This window comes from Mytilus californianus, unplaced genomic scaffold (genome assembly GCF_021869535.1).
Source record: "Mytilus californianus isolate M0D057914Y unplaced genomic scaffold, xbMytCali1.0.p SCAF_2, whole genome shotgun sequence".
NCBI classification, from domain to species: domain Eukaryota; kingdom Metazoa; phylum Mollusca; class Bivalvia; order Mytilida; family Mytilidae; genus Mytilus; species Mytilus californianus.
In genome coordinates this window covers 102,355,921-102,370,158 of record NW_026262668.1, presented here as the reverse complement: position 1 = coordinate 102,370,158, position 14,238 = coordinate 102,355,921, and the positions used below count along the sequence as shown (strand labels likewise).

The window sequence follows — 14,238 nt, the reverse complement described above, 5'->3', positions numbered from 1 at the left end:
GTAGATGAATAGACATGTAAGAAAGTGAAATCAAACTACTTTTATCAAGTTTTTCTTTCAAAGCATTGGCATTTACACCCAAAATAGGAAAAAATGGAGATTTTGGTAAAATACTTTTATACCCAAGAAACATAGAGTGCAGGGTTCAACAAGCTATATATTTAAATCAGATATGTAATTTATAATAACCAACATAATATGGACAGATCTTTTTGTCCACATATGCACTGTATGTTTTTGATCATAAAAACCAATAGAAATTGACCTGTTTTCTTTGAATTTCATAAAAAAATCTTGATATGTGCTATTAGTGATGTCATGAAAAAAAGCTGATTCTTGAATTTCCAACAATGAGACCTATTTCTTATCTAGTCATTGTTTTAGCTATGATTCATTATGCTAATGGTCATAAATCCTTATTTGAAATTTTAGCAAGAAATAGGGGCATTATCACACCTACTCCTGTAAGATATAAATATTAGGTTAAATACAGAACATAGGTAGATCCAAGAAATATACATTTTGACAATGAATTTAAGTTTAGAATATAAGGTTAAAAAAAGTACACAGGTAGATCCAAGAACATACAAATTGTGTATTGTTTCACATTTTGTTCTTTGTGGCCTTTTATAATATAACTTTCTATACAGTTTAGTTTTGCTTATTGTTGAAGGTCAAACAATGAACTGCAGTTGTTTACACCTTTTCCTTTGGTGTTTTGTTGGATTGTTGTTTCCTTGGCAAGGAAGCCACATCTTTTGATTTTTATATTACATACAGCTCAGTAACAGCTGCAGAAAATTCTGGAAACATTTTTTTTAAAAAGAAACACAGACTATTGATACCTTTCTTATGGACAATTAATCGAAAAAATACTTTGTAGGAAGGAGGTTTTTATGTAGAATGTGGTGGACTAAATGGAGAAAAAGGATCCAACACATTTTTCTTTGAAAAAGTCAGGAAATGGAATGGTTTACTGATTGAGGCAGATCCCACTAATTATGCAGCATTAAAATCAAAACATAGAAAAGCTTTCTCAGTGAATGCTTGCCTAAGTCCTAAATCTACTCCAGCAAAGGTATGCTATAGTTATTTATTGTCAGCAAGGATATTCAATATCTTTAAGTTTGCACAGGCAATAAGAAAAAACAGAAACAGAAAAACATAAGCAGAGGGATAATAATGAGAGGATTCTAAACAATGACTGAAGACACGATTGTGGGTAGCAGATGAGGATCCAAAATTTTGAAAAAGGGGGTCAGGCCATAATCTTGCCGGCGAAATGATGATTTAAGTCCCCAAAGAATTTTGAAAATCGCTAAATCTCGCCAGCCGACTAACTTCATGGTGAAGTCAAATCGCTATGAAAATCGGTAAAAGGGAGACAACTTGTGAATTACACGTCTCCCAGGTAAAAAAATATGGCGACTGACAAGGAAACCAAGATTTTTGAAACGACCCAGGACTAATACTGTCGACGATCAAATTAAATAAATACAACAGCGACTTTGAACATCCTTGGATATAACATTCAAAACTATTCAATCGGAAAACTGACCGTCTGTTAAAGTTATCATTTTACGATGATTTTTATCTGAGGATGTTGCGTAATCACTCAGCTGATTTTTTTTATTTTTATTTATTACTATCGATCAAATTGTACTATTCGGTGGGTTAAGGGTGTGAATTAACGGTAGATTTATTATATTCATTGAATGTGATTGCAAACGTACGACACTCGACCAGCTGTGATCAGCAGTTGATTTTTTTTTTCATGACAGTTTCGTTGATAGGGAAGATATCTTTAAAAAATAATAGAAATTAGCTCTGTATCGGTTAATTAATATGTGATTGACAGATATTTTCATTTATAGGCTTACAATCTTTAACGAGAATCTCAATTTACAACTACATGTAACATGATGTCCTGGTAATTCAATAATGTTTTACAAAATAATGACAAGTGGTGATATAAATTAAATTCCCAGTCATGTGAAATTCATCAGGTAAACTGGGAGTCATATTTTTCTGGACATTTAAAAATAAATTGAGGCAGATGCACATGAATTTAATGCATCATCAATATTACTAGGCTACTCCCTCATGTCCCAAACAACAAATTTTATTTAAACTTAAATTCAAGTTGACAGTACAAATGGTATCAATGAATAAATAACAACTATATTGTCTAAACCTTTTTATTAAGAACTTTCTATATATACATTTTGTACAATAACATGAAAAAACTGCATGTATATTTTTTATTGCATATAAAACAATTTTCTTAGTGATAAGCACGAGAACACTATGCAACCGAAACAGTAATGGAATATCACTTCTCGAAGAAATTGACCACTTCTCCCTTCTCTCTCATGGAAGGAGAAGTCACTTCTCCCTCTCCAAAATCCTAGATTAGGCCCTGGCCCACAGGCCCCCAAACTAGGCAACATTTGGTGTGGAACAGGTAAAAAGTCTGAATTAACCATAAATGAAGCTCCATAAGGGGGCCTGGGCAGCCTGGGCCCCTTAAATTCGCCTCTGCGTAGAAAAATGGTGCAAAGGCAAGGAACATTTGTAATGTTCATGTCAAAATATTTTCACACAAATCATGACATAACTTTCAATAAATAGATTATTACAGTATTGGTTTTATTAGTTTACAGTTAACAATAAGACAGAACTTTTACATCCAATATCTGACATCACAAGTTTATAACTTCCTGTCAATACGGAAACCTGAATAAACCTACCCACCGTCCAAACCAACTCTTTTTCATAGTCTCAGAGCTGGCCGGTGTATACAGGTTTTACTGTATTTGATATACCGGGATATAACATAGTTTAATCATGTTTGGTGGTACCTCTTGATTAGAGCTTATCCAAGACTTCGAACGATTCTCACACTCCAGAAATAGTTAATACCACTATTAACATTGGCTTTGTCACATAAAAAAATTCCTTAATGGTTGTAAGAGTCAGAAGCAGCGAGATTATTTTATTTGATTATTTTATATGGTTTTAGGTATATAACGAAATTTATAAAGTTACCTGTGCAAATTAAGAAGCCAAAACACAGTGGGAACCTTGTTGTGTTCAGCAGCAGCTTTAAATTCAGTCGTTTTTGAAGCATGTTTGTCTACAATTTAATCTTCAGTAAAGTTGTAGGTACTTGAATTTGTTATTTCAGTTTTGAGTATTTAATATAGTAAAGACAACATGTCTGTGTGATTCTCCTTCTTGGTGGACTTTTTATACTGCTGCGTCTGCTGTTCATATCATATTGTCTCATAAAATTGCACAGCTTCTTAATGTTCCAACAAGTAATTTTTTAAATCTTTTTTGAATGAGCTGTATTTGAGGTTGATTTTTTCAGGGATATTGGTAAGTTATTCCATAAAATAGATCCTGAATATATAAAAGATTTCTTATACAGCTCTGTTTTGGCTTTTGGAACTTTCAATTTTTTGCAAGACTTATTCCTCAAACAATATTGGTTTATTACTGGCATTTCTTTAAATTTTACAGTTAAATATACAGGGGCTTCATTCTTAATGCCTTTCTGCATCAAAACAGATTTATGGTATGAGATTCTGTTCTCTACTGTCATCCACCCAAGCAGTTTAAACAGAGGTGCTGATGATGAAAGTGGATCAGCATCTAAAATGAGTCTTGCAGCCCTTTTCTGCAATTTTATTATTCTTACTAGCTCATTTTTAGCACAACCACTCCAAATAATACAACAATAATCTATCAGTGGGAGAACATAACCATTATAGAATAATTTTTTTGAATCAATATTTAGAAATTTCTTGATCTTAGAGAGTAAATGAAGTCTTGATGATATTGATGAGCATAAGTAATTAACATGGCCTGTCCATGACAGGTAGAGTCAATTCTAACACCTAAAAGTTTTTCTATTGATGATTTTTGAAGAATATTATTCTCAATAGTCAGAATTGGTTCTGCTTGATTTAACACAGCCTTTGTCTTGTACCTATAACCATACATTTAGTTTTATCAGAATTTATGAACATGTTATTTTTATGACACCATTTTTCAACACATTGGAGATCATCTTGTACTTTTAATTGCATATCAGCAATACTCTTTCTTGATGCATGCATAGTTGTGTCATCAGCATACAAGTCTGTATGGCAGTTTTTGATGTGTAATGGAAGGTCATTTATATACAAAACAAACAAAATGGGACCAAGTATTGAGCCCTGTGGAACAGCAAAATTTTAAAACTTTTTATCAGAATATTGATTACTTATATGGACTTGCTGTGTTCTTTCTTTCAAATATGATTTTAAAAAATCAACAGTATTGTCATGGAAGCCATAAATTTGAAGTTTTTTACATAAAATTTCATGATCAACAACATCAAAAGCTTTTTTAAAATCCAGGAGGACTGCCAAATTAATATTTCCATATTCATTTCATGTAGCCATTTATCAATGATATTAATGAGGGCAGTTAGACATGAATGGTTAGGTCTAAACCCAGACTTGGAAGGGTGTAAAATTTGAAACTTAGTCAAATAATTATACAGATGTTTAGATACATGTCTCTCTATTAATTTTGATAATGTTGGCAGAACAGATATTGGTCTGTAATTGCTAGCTACATTTTTTACACCTGATTTGAAAATAGGAGCTACCTTGGCATTTTTTAAAACACATGAATAAATATCAGTATCAATCATTCGATTAAAAATATATGTTAAGGAAGATGTTATCAAAGGAGCACTCAGTTTTATAATCTTTGGACCTATATTGTCAGAACCAGAAGATGTCTTAACAACTAGCTTGATTATTTCATCAAATAGTTCTGCAAATTTTACTGGGGGAATGATGAATTTTTTGTGCCTTTTTTGCCAAAATTTCATTTGTACATAGTTTGTTAGAGTATTGAAATTTGAGTTGCTTGGTGCCCTGCTATGCCTTAATTTTTCAACACATGAGGTGAAATAATTATTGAATGCATAAGCAATTTCTTTATGATCTGTAGTTTTATGGTCTCCAGTTGTAATAAGTTCATGTGGTTTTGATGGATTAGATGGATTTAGATTGTGAATGGATTTAGACTGTGAATACATTTCCATAGTGTTTTAGAATCTTTTGAGTCTTTTATCATATCATTATAATATTTCTGTTTAGATGTATCAATGATATGTTTTGTTCTGTCTCATAGTCAGTTTAACCTTTTGCAATTGTATGACTACTGAAAAGCTACAAAAACAATTTTTTTAATTGTTAATTGTATAGTTTATATTCTGAAGTACTAATATATATCTTATCTATGTTTTTTTTCCAGCTGACATTTAACAAAGCGTTTAACAGAGGAAGAATAGTACATGATAAGGATGCACGAGATTGGATTAAAAAACAACACATAGCTTCAGATCCAGTAGAAATAGAATGTTTTCCATTTTATTCCTTCATGCTAGCACTGAATAGAACAACAATAGACTTCTTCAGTTTAGATGTAGAAGGAGATGAGCTTAATGTATTAAAAACAATTCCTTTTGAAAAATTAAACATAAAAATGTTGGCAGTGGAGTATGTTCATGAAAGGGGGGGGCATAACCAGTTACAGAGATTCATGGAAAGTAAAGGCTACGACACATTGTTAAAAATGCAGAGAGATGATGGGGGTGTAAATGATTTAATATTCAGAAAAAAGGGGTTAAAGCATTAATGTTTAAAATTGTGGAAAGCTAATGATATGATATTTGTGAAGACTAGAAAATCAATCAGTTTATATTATGCTAGATGAGTAAGACTTTCTATTGAAAGGAAAGGAATGCTAAAACAAATGTTGAGATTGTAAGGCCAGAATAAGTCCATTCATTATGATTGCATTGTCAAATTTAAGAGATGTCATATTTTCTAATATTTTTAGATTATCTGGCCCAAAGTTATGGGTTATACTTATATGAGCTATTTCCATCAATGATCACTTGGCATCTCATTTCATTACATTTGTTCTAAGATCTTCCCCAAAACTACTGAACCAATTGAAATCAATTTTGACATGATTGATTCTTTGGGTATCTAGATCATTGAAAATTATAGGTTGTTCCATTAACCAACATGTGTACTGTAGATAGAAATTGATCATAAGGTAAAGAGAACAATGCTGAAAAATCTGACAAATGAAAATTTTCAGAATGTCGGGATATATTTACCTTCCATTTATACAAAAATTATCAGATGTCTCCTTATACTAAGGGTAAGTGTCTGTAAACGACTATTTTTGACCAATTATAGCATTTTGTGCCTTTTATCTGGTGCAGTAAAATTTGTAACTTTGTGATATGTCTACCTATTTTCTTGAAAACTTATAGACAGATATAAACTGTACATGACTAAAACTACAAATTGACTCTTTGTAGAAGTTATTGCCTTTTATAACTCGCATCTTTAAAGACAGAAATTCAAATCAACAAAAATGTTCAGCAATGCAAGATTTAAAAAATACCCAAATGACTGAAACCATATATTCCTTGAAGCAATTACTGTCCTTAAATGGCTGTTTTTTACCATTATTTGCATGTATTGATCCAATGTTTAAACCTAACTTTGCTTAAATGATCCTTAGTGTTATAAGATATAAGATAGTGAATTATAAATGATTTATCAACCAATATGGCTACAATGACTAAAAGTACAACACAAAGGCAAGGTGCAATATTTGTCAAATGCCATGAAAACTGTAGTTAATATGACAATCTTGCAGGGACAAAAACAAATTCGAAAAGTAAAGATCTACTGTTATTCTATCAAAATTGTCAGATGATTCCTTCTTGGATTTGTTGTCCTAAAATGACGATTTTTATGAATTTAAGACTTTTTGGGGTATTCTGAAAACAATAAAGGAAAGAGAAAAAAATGATAACAGCAAAATTAATAAACAAGGAAATTAAGACCTATAAATCATTTTCTTGGTTATTAATATGATGACTACTTAATGGAAAGTTATATTTTTTGAAAGGGGGAGATCATTGGAGATTTTGCTTATGGTATTTTTTATCCTGATTTTAATGTAGATATCAGTACGGCATGTGACTGCCAGATGGGCAATTCAGACATCTAGTAGTTATTTTTTGAAATTATATCTTTATAGTAGTAAACTTTGTCTATAGAATTATGTGATAAATCATTTTGAGTTAATAAGAGTGCCATTGTGTTAGTGAATAGATATTATATGAGATGCCAAATACTCAACGAACATACTCTTATGTTTCAAAAGGAGTTCTGAGCACTAAAATATTTTTCTTTGATTTTTTATTGAAAAGCTAGTCAGATAGATACATTTACTTTACAATGCTTCTGCTTTTAGTTGTATTATTATTTATTTTCTTTATTGTTTTGTAGATGGTGCTAACTTGTTACATTTTTTAGCAATTATGTTTTTCAAATAATTACTGATAATCTCACTTTGTTAGTAACATATGGATCTGAGGGGAGATAACTTAAATTCTCCTTGTTGCTGAACAACTACCATAGTTAACTTTGAGAAAGTAGATGTAAATTCTTTATAATTTTGCTTAAGCTTATATAGCATACACAATTAGATACAATTTGACAATTAATTTAAAGAGTTCCCTTCTTCAGCTGCATAGTGACTAGTTTCACAAAATGAGTTCATAAACTTGAGGAGACCTAATTAAAATCTCAGGCTGTTGACAATCCTCTTTAAATAAATACAGAAATAGACTAAATAAAATGAAATTGTTATGACTGGCATAAGGTGTGTTTCAAGCTTTTAGAGTAACAATGTCTGTAAGAACTAAGTTCTAGCAAAACACTGGATTTTTTCAGTCACAATCTATATATATCTTGTATAACCTTGGCTATCTGCATTTTACAGTTCAAAACAATCCTTTTAAAGTCCTTATCCTGTAGAAATCAAATAAACCTATTATTACCAGGTTAGCTTATATTGCTATCATGTGTGTCAGTTTTCACCAGACAGAAACAGAGCATAGTACCTTATTTCACAGTAATTTAAAAATCACTTAAGTTATATACATTTGATTAGGGAAAAAATGCAAATAAGTCTTGTATTTAGTATTGTAAATGTGTGTATAGGTAATCAACAGTTAATGTTTGCACTGAATGTAGTAAATGAGGAAAAAGATAGTACGCTTTTGGTTTTACTTTTCACAGCTAATACACAGGGAAATTTCACTCACATAAATTTCATGCAAATCTCACATGAAATTTACGTGAATTTCACCTCAAATGAGCTTATACGTGAAACTCACGTGAAATCAGTTTCAGGTGAATTTCGTGAATTTTGAAAATGAAGCTATTCAAATAACATCTAAATTTTCAAATTTAATAAAAATCATGAAAAATACCAAATTTGTTTATGTAAAGTTGATGTGAAATTCATGTGAGATTCAAGTGAATCTCAATTCACGTGAAATTCACATAAAAATTTTCATGTGAGTTTCATGTATAAGCTCATTGATGTGAATTTCATGTGAAATTTTGCCCATGAATTTCATGTGAGATTCATGTGAAATTCATGTGAGCAAAATTTGCCTGTGTATTGCATATTCTGATTAAGTCTAAGTCATAAGTCCTGTTCCATGAAAACATACAAGGGACCCAAGGAATGTACTTTAAAAATCTCTGATATGGGTGGGTAAATATCAGCTGCATTCATTATATAAAGCTAGCCTTGGTTGTATAGAAGGTAATATTCATAACTAAGTTCTTCAAGATTTATGTCAGTCCATCTTAGCGTTTCATTATTTTGGGCAGGTGAGACAAATTTCTGTTTTATCTGTTTTAACAGGTTTTCCGTGTTTTTCTTTGTATATATATTTTTTTGTTATGCTTCATTTAGCAGTTTGTTTGTATTATATAATGCCATATAGAATTACAACTCATGATTTTACTGTTGCAATCAAATTTTAAATCATCATTTTGTGAAATGTTGTTTTTGTTGTTTACATATTTGTAAATTGATTCTGTTCAGGAGATAGTTGGCATTGTAATTTAGGAGCAGTTAGAGATGTATAATTAATATATTGATACATTGTATATAATTAATATATTGATACATTGTATGAGTATCATGAAATATTTGAAATCTTTTCATTTTAATCGTGTATCCAGTACTTCCAGTATATATGTAAAAAAAGACAAATGAGATTTATGTCTTTAATTAATATGATATGTTTTAGCTTAATGTAAGAATTTTTACCTATTTGAGATTAGTGATACTGTGGATTCATTTATACTTTTAGGGTATCATATTTTGGGGATTGAGGACAGATTGAAATTGTCTTGGTATTGCCAAAGTCATTATACAAGCATAAAGAAAATTTATACTTTGTTGAACATGTGGTATACCTATATCCACCAAAATTGTTACCCCACAAATAATAATATAGCATGGCAAGTTACAGTACTGTGTATCCTTGTAAATCAACAAGTATTAGTCCTAAACCAAAACAAGGATATTATTAGTTACATAGTGTGCTATCTTAACATGTGGTATTGAGACTAGTGGCCTATCAAAGTGATCAAGTCTTCAATACTGTTAGTATTAAGAACCTACTTCCATTGGTCTATCCAAAAAAATGCCCATGATAACGACTTGTTAGCTTTAAATGTGTTTTAGGAATTTATTTCAATCGTTCATCATCAATTTCTTCGTCTGTTAAAACCTTTAAGATTTTTCGTCAACACCGTGTTGTTTTTATAAAGGGACGTAACACCACTTCTAATCGTGTATTGAAATAAGCCCCGCCTACTAACCCAATAGAATATACACGGTCTCCATGCGGTTGCTTTTAACCAATCATATTCCTAGAAATGTATAGGAGGTAAGATAATATACCTTGATCTGATTTGATGGAGTTTTATTCCCCGAGGGTATCACCAGCCCAGTAGTCAGCACTTCTGTGTTGACATGAATTATCATTGATATGGTCATAATTATTAATTAATTATTTACAAAACTTTACATTTTTGAAATACTAAGGCTTTTCAACCTCGGGAATAGATTACCTTAGCTGTATTTGGCAAAACTTTTAGGAATTTTTGGTCCTCAATGCTCTTCAACTTCGTACTTGATTTGGCCTTTTTTTTAACTTTTTTTTATTCCAGCGTTTCTGATGAGTCTTTTGTATATGAAACGCGCATCTGGCGCAAATACAAAATTTCAATCCTGGTATCTATGATGAGTTTATTGATAAATTTTTGTTGATTTAAATTTAGAAGGACATTCATTTGTGTGTATGAGTTGTTTTATTATTTAATTCCTAGTTCCAAAAATTATGTTCCTTTAGAAATATTAGGGATGGAGGCTTTTTATTGAGTTATTATGGCAAAGTAAAAAAGAATGAAAAAAATTAGAAAACTGATTACCTAACAATAACTTTGATTTATTTTTGATTTTTTTAACTTACTTTGTGGTAATACAGTGTTTGATAATTTTGATATTTTATTTCATTGTATTTTCATTTTAGGGTAATATTTATATATATTTATAATTATTCATTCACACAGCCATACAAAACAGGTCTGTATGTGATACCATTAGAATCAGTAGGAAATCTAATACATCTGAAGATATACAATTGATTGGTTTTAGTTCAAATTTATTGCCAATCCAATGATACTTTTCCACAGATTCACCTGCAAGTTACCTGTCGATTTGAACTTTTGTAAGTTCTTTTGTCCCATCTAATAAATACAATAGCTATTGTTCTCTGTGTAGTTATTTGATGGGACCTTTAAATTTATTCCAAGAGAAATCTATCACTCACTGATTTTTTTAAAATTTACCTGAACAAAAAATTGAACTGTCAATAACGAAAATACATGTACAAATACTAAATAAGGACTCAAAAAACTGCATATGGTGTTGTATTTATTCAATATCAATAATTCATTTTTAATAGTTTCAATATAAACACAGATTCAAAAATTAAAAGTTGATTTCTGAACAATTTTTTTTATATTTTCCCTATTAAAATTTGCTTTTTTTTGTGTGTTTGACAAATAAAAACTTGAAAATTATTGTGTTTTAATTAAGGTCTTGATAAATGTATTCTATAACTGAACAACAACAAAAACATGCAAATTCATTGGAACAATACTAAAAATTTTGTCAGAAGTAAACTTTTTATAATTAAATCAGTGTTTATATTGAACAGATTGAAAATATATTTTTGATATTGGTTAAATACAATATTGCATGCAGTTTATGCGAGTTTATACAACTATTTCCCCCAAAAAAGAAGGTTATTTTTTGGTCAGGTAAATTAATCAATGAGTGATAGATTTATCCTAGAAGAAATTTAAAGATCCCAGTGAAAAAAATACACAGAGAACAATAGCGATTGTATTTATTCAATAGGACAAGAGAATAGACAAAAGATTAAATACCCTGGTCAAGAGCAGACGACTCTGTGGAAAACTTTCATTTGGTTCGCAATAAAGAATTGGTGATAGTGGTAGTCATAGGATGAAATCTCTGTATTTTCCAAGTCAACATATATAAGCTTCCACCAAAGTTATATTTTTTTTTTCGTGTTTCTTGTTGTGAGTCATAGATTATTGTGTTAAATTTTATGTTATTGAAATTGAATACTTGATGAATGACCTTTGTCATTGAGCCATAGTAGGGAAGTTGTTATGAGACTACTTTAATTTTTGCAACTGTCTTGCCATTGGTAAATCATTAAGAATGCTGTTTATTTTTGTTGCCATATTTAGTCATTAAAATGTATACTACAATAGTCTATGCATTGTTATATTTCATAGAATAGAATGACTCCTTTTTACGTCACCTGGTCCTTTCAACTAATCTTCTGGCCTAAAACCATAGGACAAGTTGTAACTTAAATGGGTCCTTATCATTTGAAGGGTGTTAACTTTTAAAATTATAACAGAATGTCAGGCCTACTAACCAACATAGATGCTAATACTAAAAGTAAGACAATGGGATAAAAACGAAGAAATATAATTTAATAAAATGCTTCGCTGGGCGCAGCTTGATACGACCGCAGAGGTCGAACCCTGAACAGTTGGGGCAAGTATGGACACAACATTCAAGCTTGATACAGCTCTGAATTTGGATTGTGATTAAATATTTGACACAGCATAGGTTTCTGACACAGAAAGAATGTGGTCTAAGAACTTCAATTTTTTTAATTTACCTATTATGGTCCAATGTCCAAAATCTAAATACATGGTTAGATTCAGCATATCAAAGAACCCCATATATTCAATTTTTGTTGAAATCAAACAAAGTTTAATTTTGGACCCCAACTTGGACAAACTTGAAAACTGGTCCCATAATCAAAAATCTAAACACATGTTTAGATTCAGCATATCAAAGTACCCCAAGAATTCAATTTTTGTTAAAATCAAACTAAGTTTGATTTTGGACCCTTTGGACCTTAATGTAGACCAATTTAAAAAACGGGACCCAAAATTAAAAATCTAAAAACACGGTTAGATTTGGCATATCAAAGAACCCCAATAATTCAATTTTTGATGAAATCAAACAAAGTTTAATTTTGGACCCTTTTGACCTCAATATGAACCAATTTGATAGCAGGCCCACAAAATAAAAAATCTAAATACATGGTAAGATTCAGCATATCAAAGAACCCCATATATTCAATTTTTGTTGAAATCAAACAAAGTTTAATTTTGGACCCCAATTTGGACCAACTTGAAAACTGGGCCAAAAATCTAAAATCTAAATACATGGTTAGATTCAGCATATCAAAGAACCCCATATATTCAATTTTTGTTGAAATCAAACAAAGTTTAATTTTGGACCCCAACTTGGACCAACTTGAAAACTGGTCCCATAATCAAAAATCTAAACACATGTTTAGATTCAGCATATCAAAGAACCCCAAAAATTCAATTTTTGTTAAAATCAAACTAAGTTTAATTTTGGACCCTTTGGACCTTAATGTAGACCAATTTAAAAACAGGACCCAAAATTAAAAATCTAAATACACAGTTAGATTTGGCATATCAAAGAACCCCAATAATTAAATTTTTGATGAAATCAAACAAAGTTTAATTTTGGACCCTTTTGACCTCAATATGAACCAATTTGATAGCGGGCCCACAAATAAAAAATCTAAATACATGGTTAGATTCAGCATATCAAAGAACCCCATATATTCAATTTTTGTTGAAATCAAACAAAGTTTAATTTTGGACCCCAATTTGGACCAACTTGAAAACTGGGCCCATAATCAAAAATCTAAACACATGTTTAGATTCAGCATATCAAAGAACCCCAAGAATTCAATTTTTGTTAAAATCAAACTAAGTTTAATTTTGGACCCTTTGGACCTTAATGTAGACCAATTTAAAAACGGGACCCAAAATTAAAAATCTAAATACACGGTTAGATTTGGCATATTAAAGAACCCCAATAATTCAATTTTTGATGAAATCAAACAAAGTTTAATTTTGGACCCTTTTGACCTCAATATGAACCAATTTGATAGCGGGTCCACAAATAAAAAATCTAAATACATGGTTAGATTCAGCATATCAAAGAACCCCAAGAATTCAATTTTTGATGAAATCAAACAAAGTTTAATTTTGGACCCTTTTGACCTCAATGTGGACAAAGTTGATAACGGGGCCCAAAAATCAAAAATCTAAATACATGGTTAGATTCAGCATATCAAAGAACCCCATATATTCAATTTTTGTTGAAATCAAACAAAGTTTAATTTTGGACCCCGATTTGGACCAACTTGAAAACTGGGCCCATAATCAAAAATCTAAATACATGTTTAGATTCAGCATATCAAAGTACCCTAAAAATTCAATTTTTGTTAAAATCAAACTAAGTTTAATTTAAGACCCTTTTGACCTTAATGTAGACCAATTTGAAAACGGAACCAAAAATTAAGAATCTAAATACACGGTTAGATTCGGCATATCAAAGAACCCCAATAATTCAATTTTTGATGAAATCAAACAAAGTTAAATTTTGGACCCTTTGGACCTCAATGTGGACCAATTTAAAAACAGGGCCCAAAATCCAAAAACTTAATACACGGTTAGATTCAGCATATTAAAGAACCCCAAGAATTCAAGAATAAAACCCCATTGAAATTGATCAAGAAATAAGCAATTTATACGAAGTATCTTCTTTTGCACAATACTGTGCAATTGAATATTTCTTGCTATTGTGCAATACTGTACAATTGACAATTTCTTGCTATTG

General features: G+C 30.6%; 1 protein-coding gene across 3 annotated transcripts in view; it reads left to right on the top strand.

Annotated features, from left to right (window-relative positions):
- The window catches only part of LOC127730629 (uncharacterized), a 72,047-nt gene extending 60,280 nt beyond the window's left edge, over positions 1 to 11,767 (top strand). For all 3 annotated transcript variants that reach the window (XM_052239130.1, XM_052239129.1, XM_052239128.1), the window contains exons 4-5: positions 884 to 1,078; positions 5,317 to 11,767. In XM_052239130.1, coding sequence (XP_052095090.1) covers positions 884 to 1,078; positions 5,317 to 5,700 — 579 coding nt within the window. In that variant the 3' untranslated portion in view covers positions 5,701 to 11,767. The remainder of the gene's footprint in view (positions 1 to 883; positions 1,079 to 5,316) is intronic.
- The last annotated feature ends 2,471 nt before the right edge of the window (positions 11,768 to 14,238 follow it).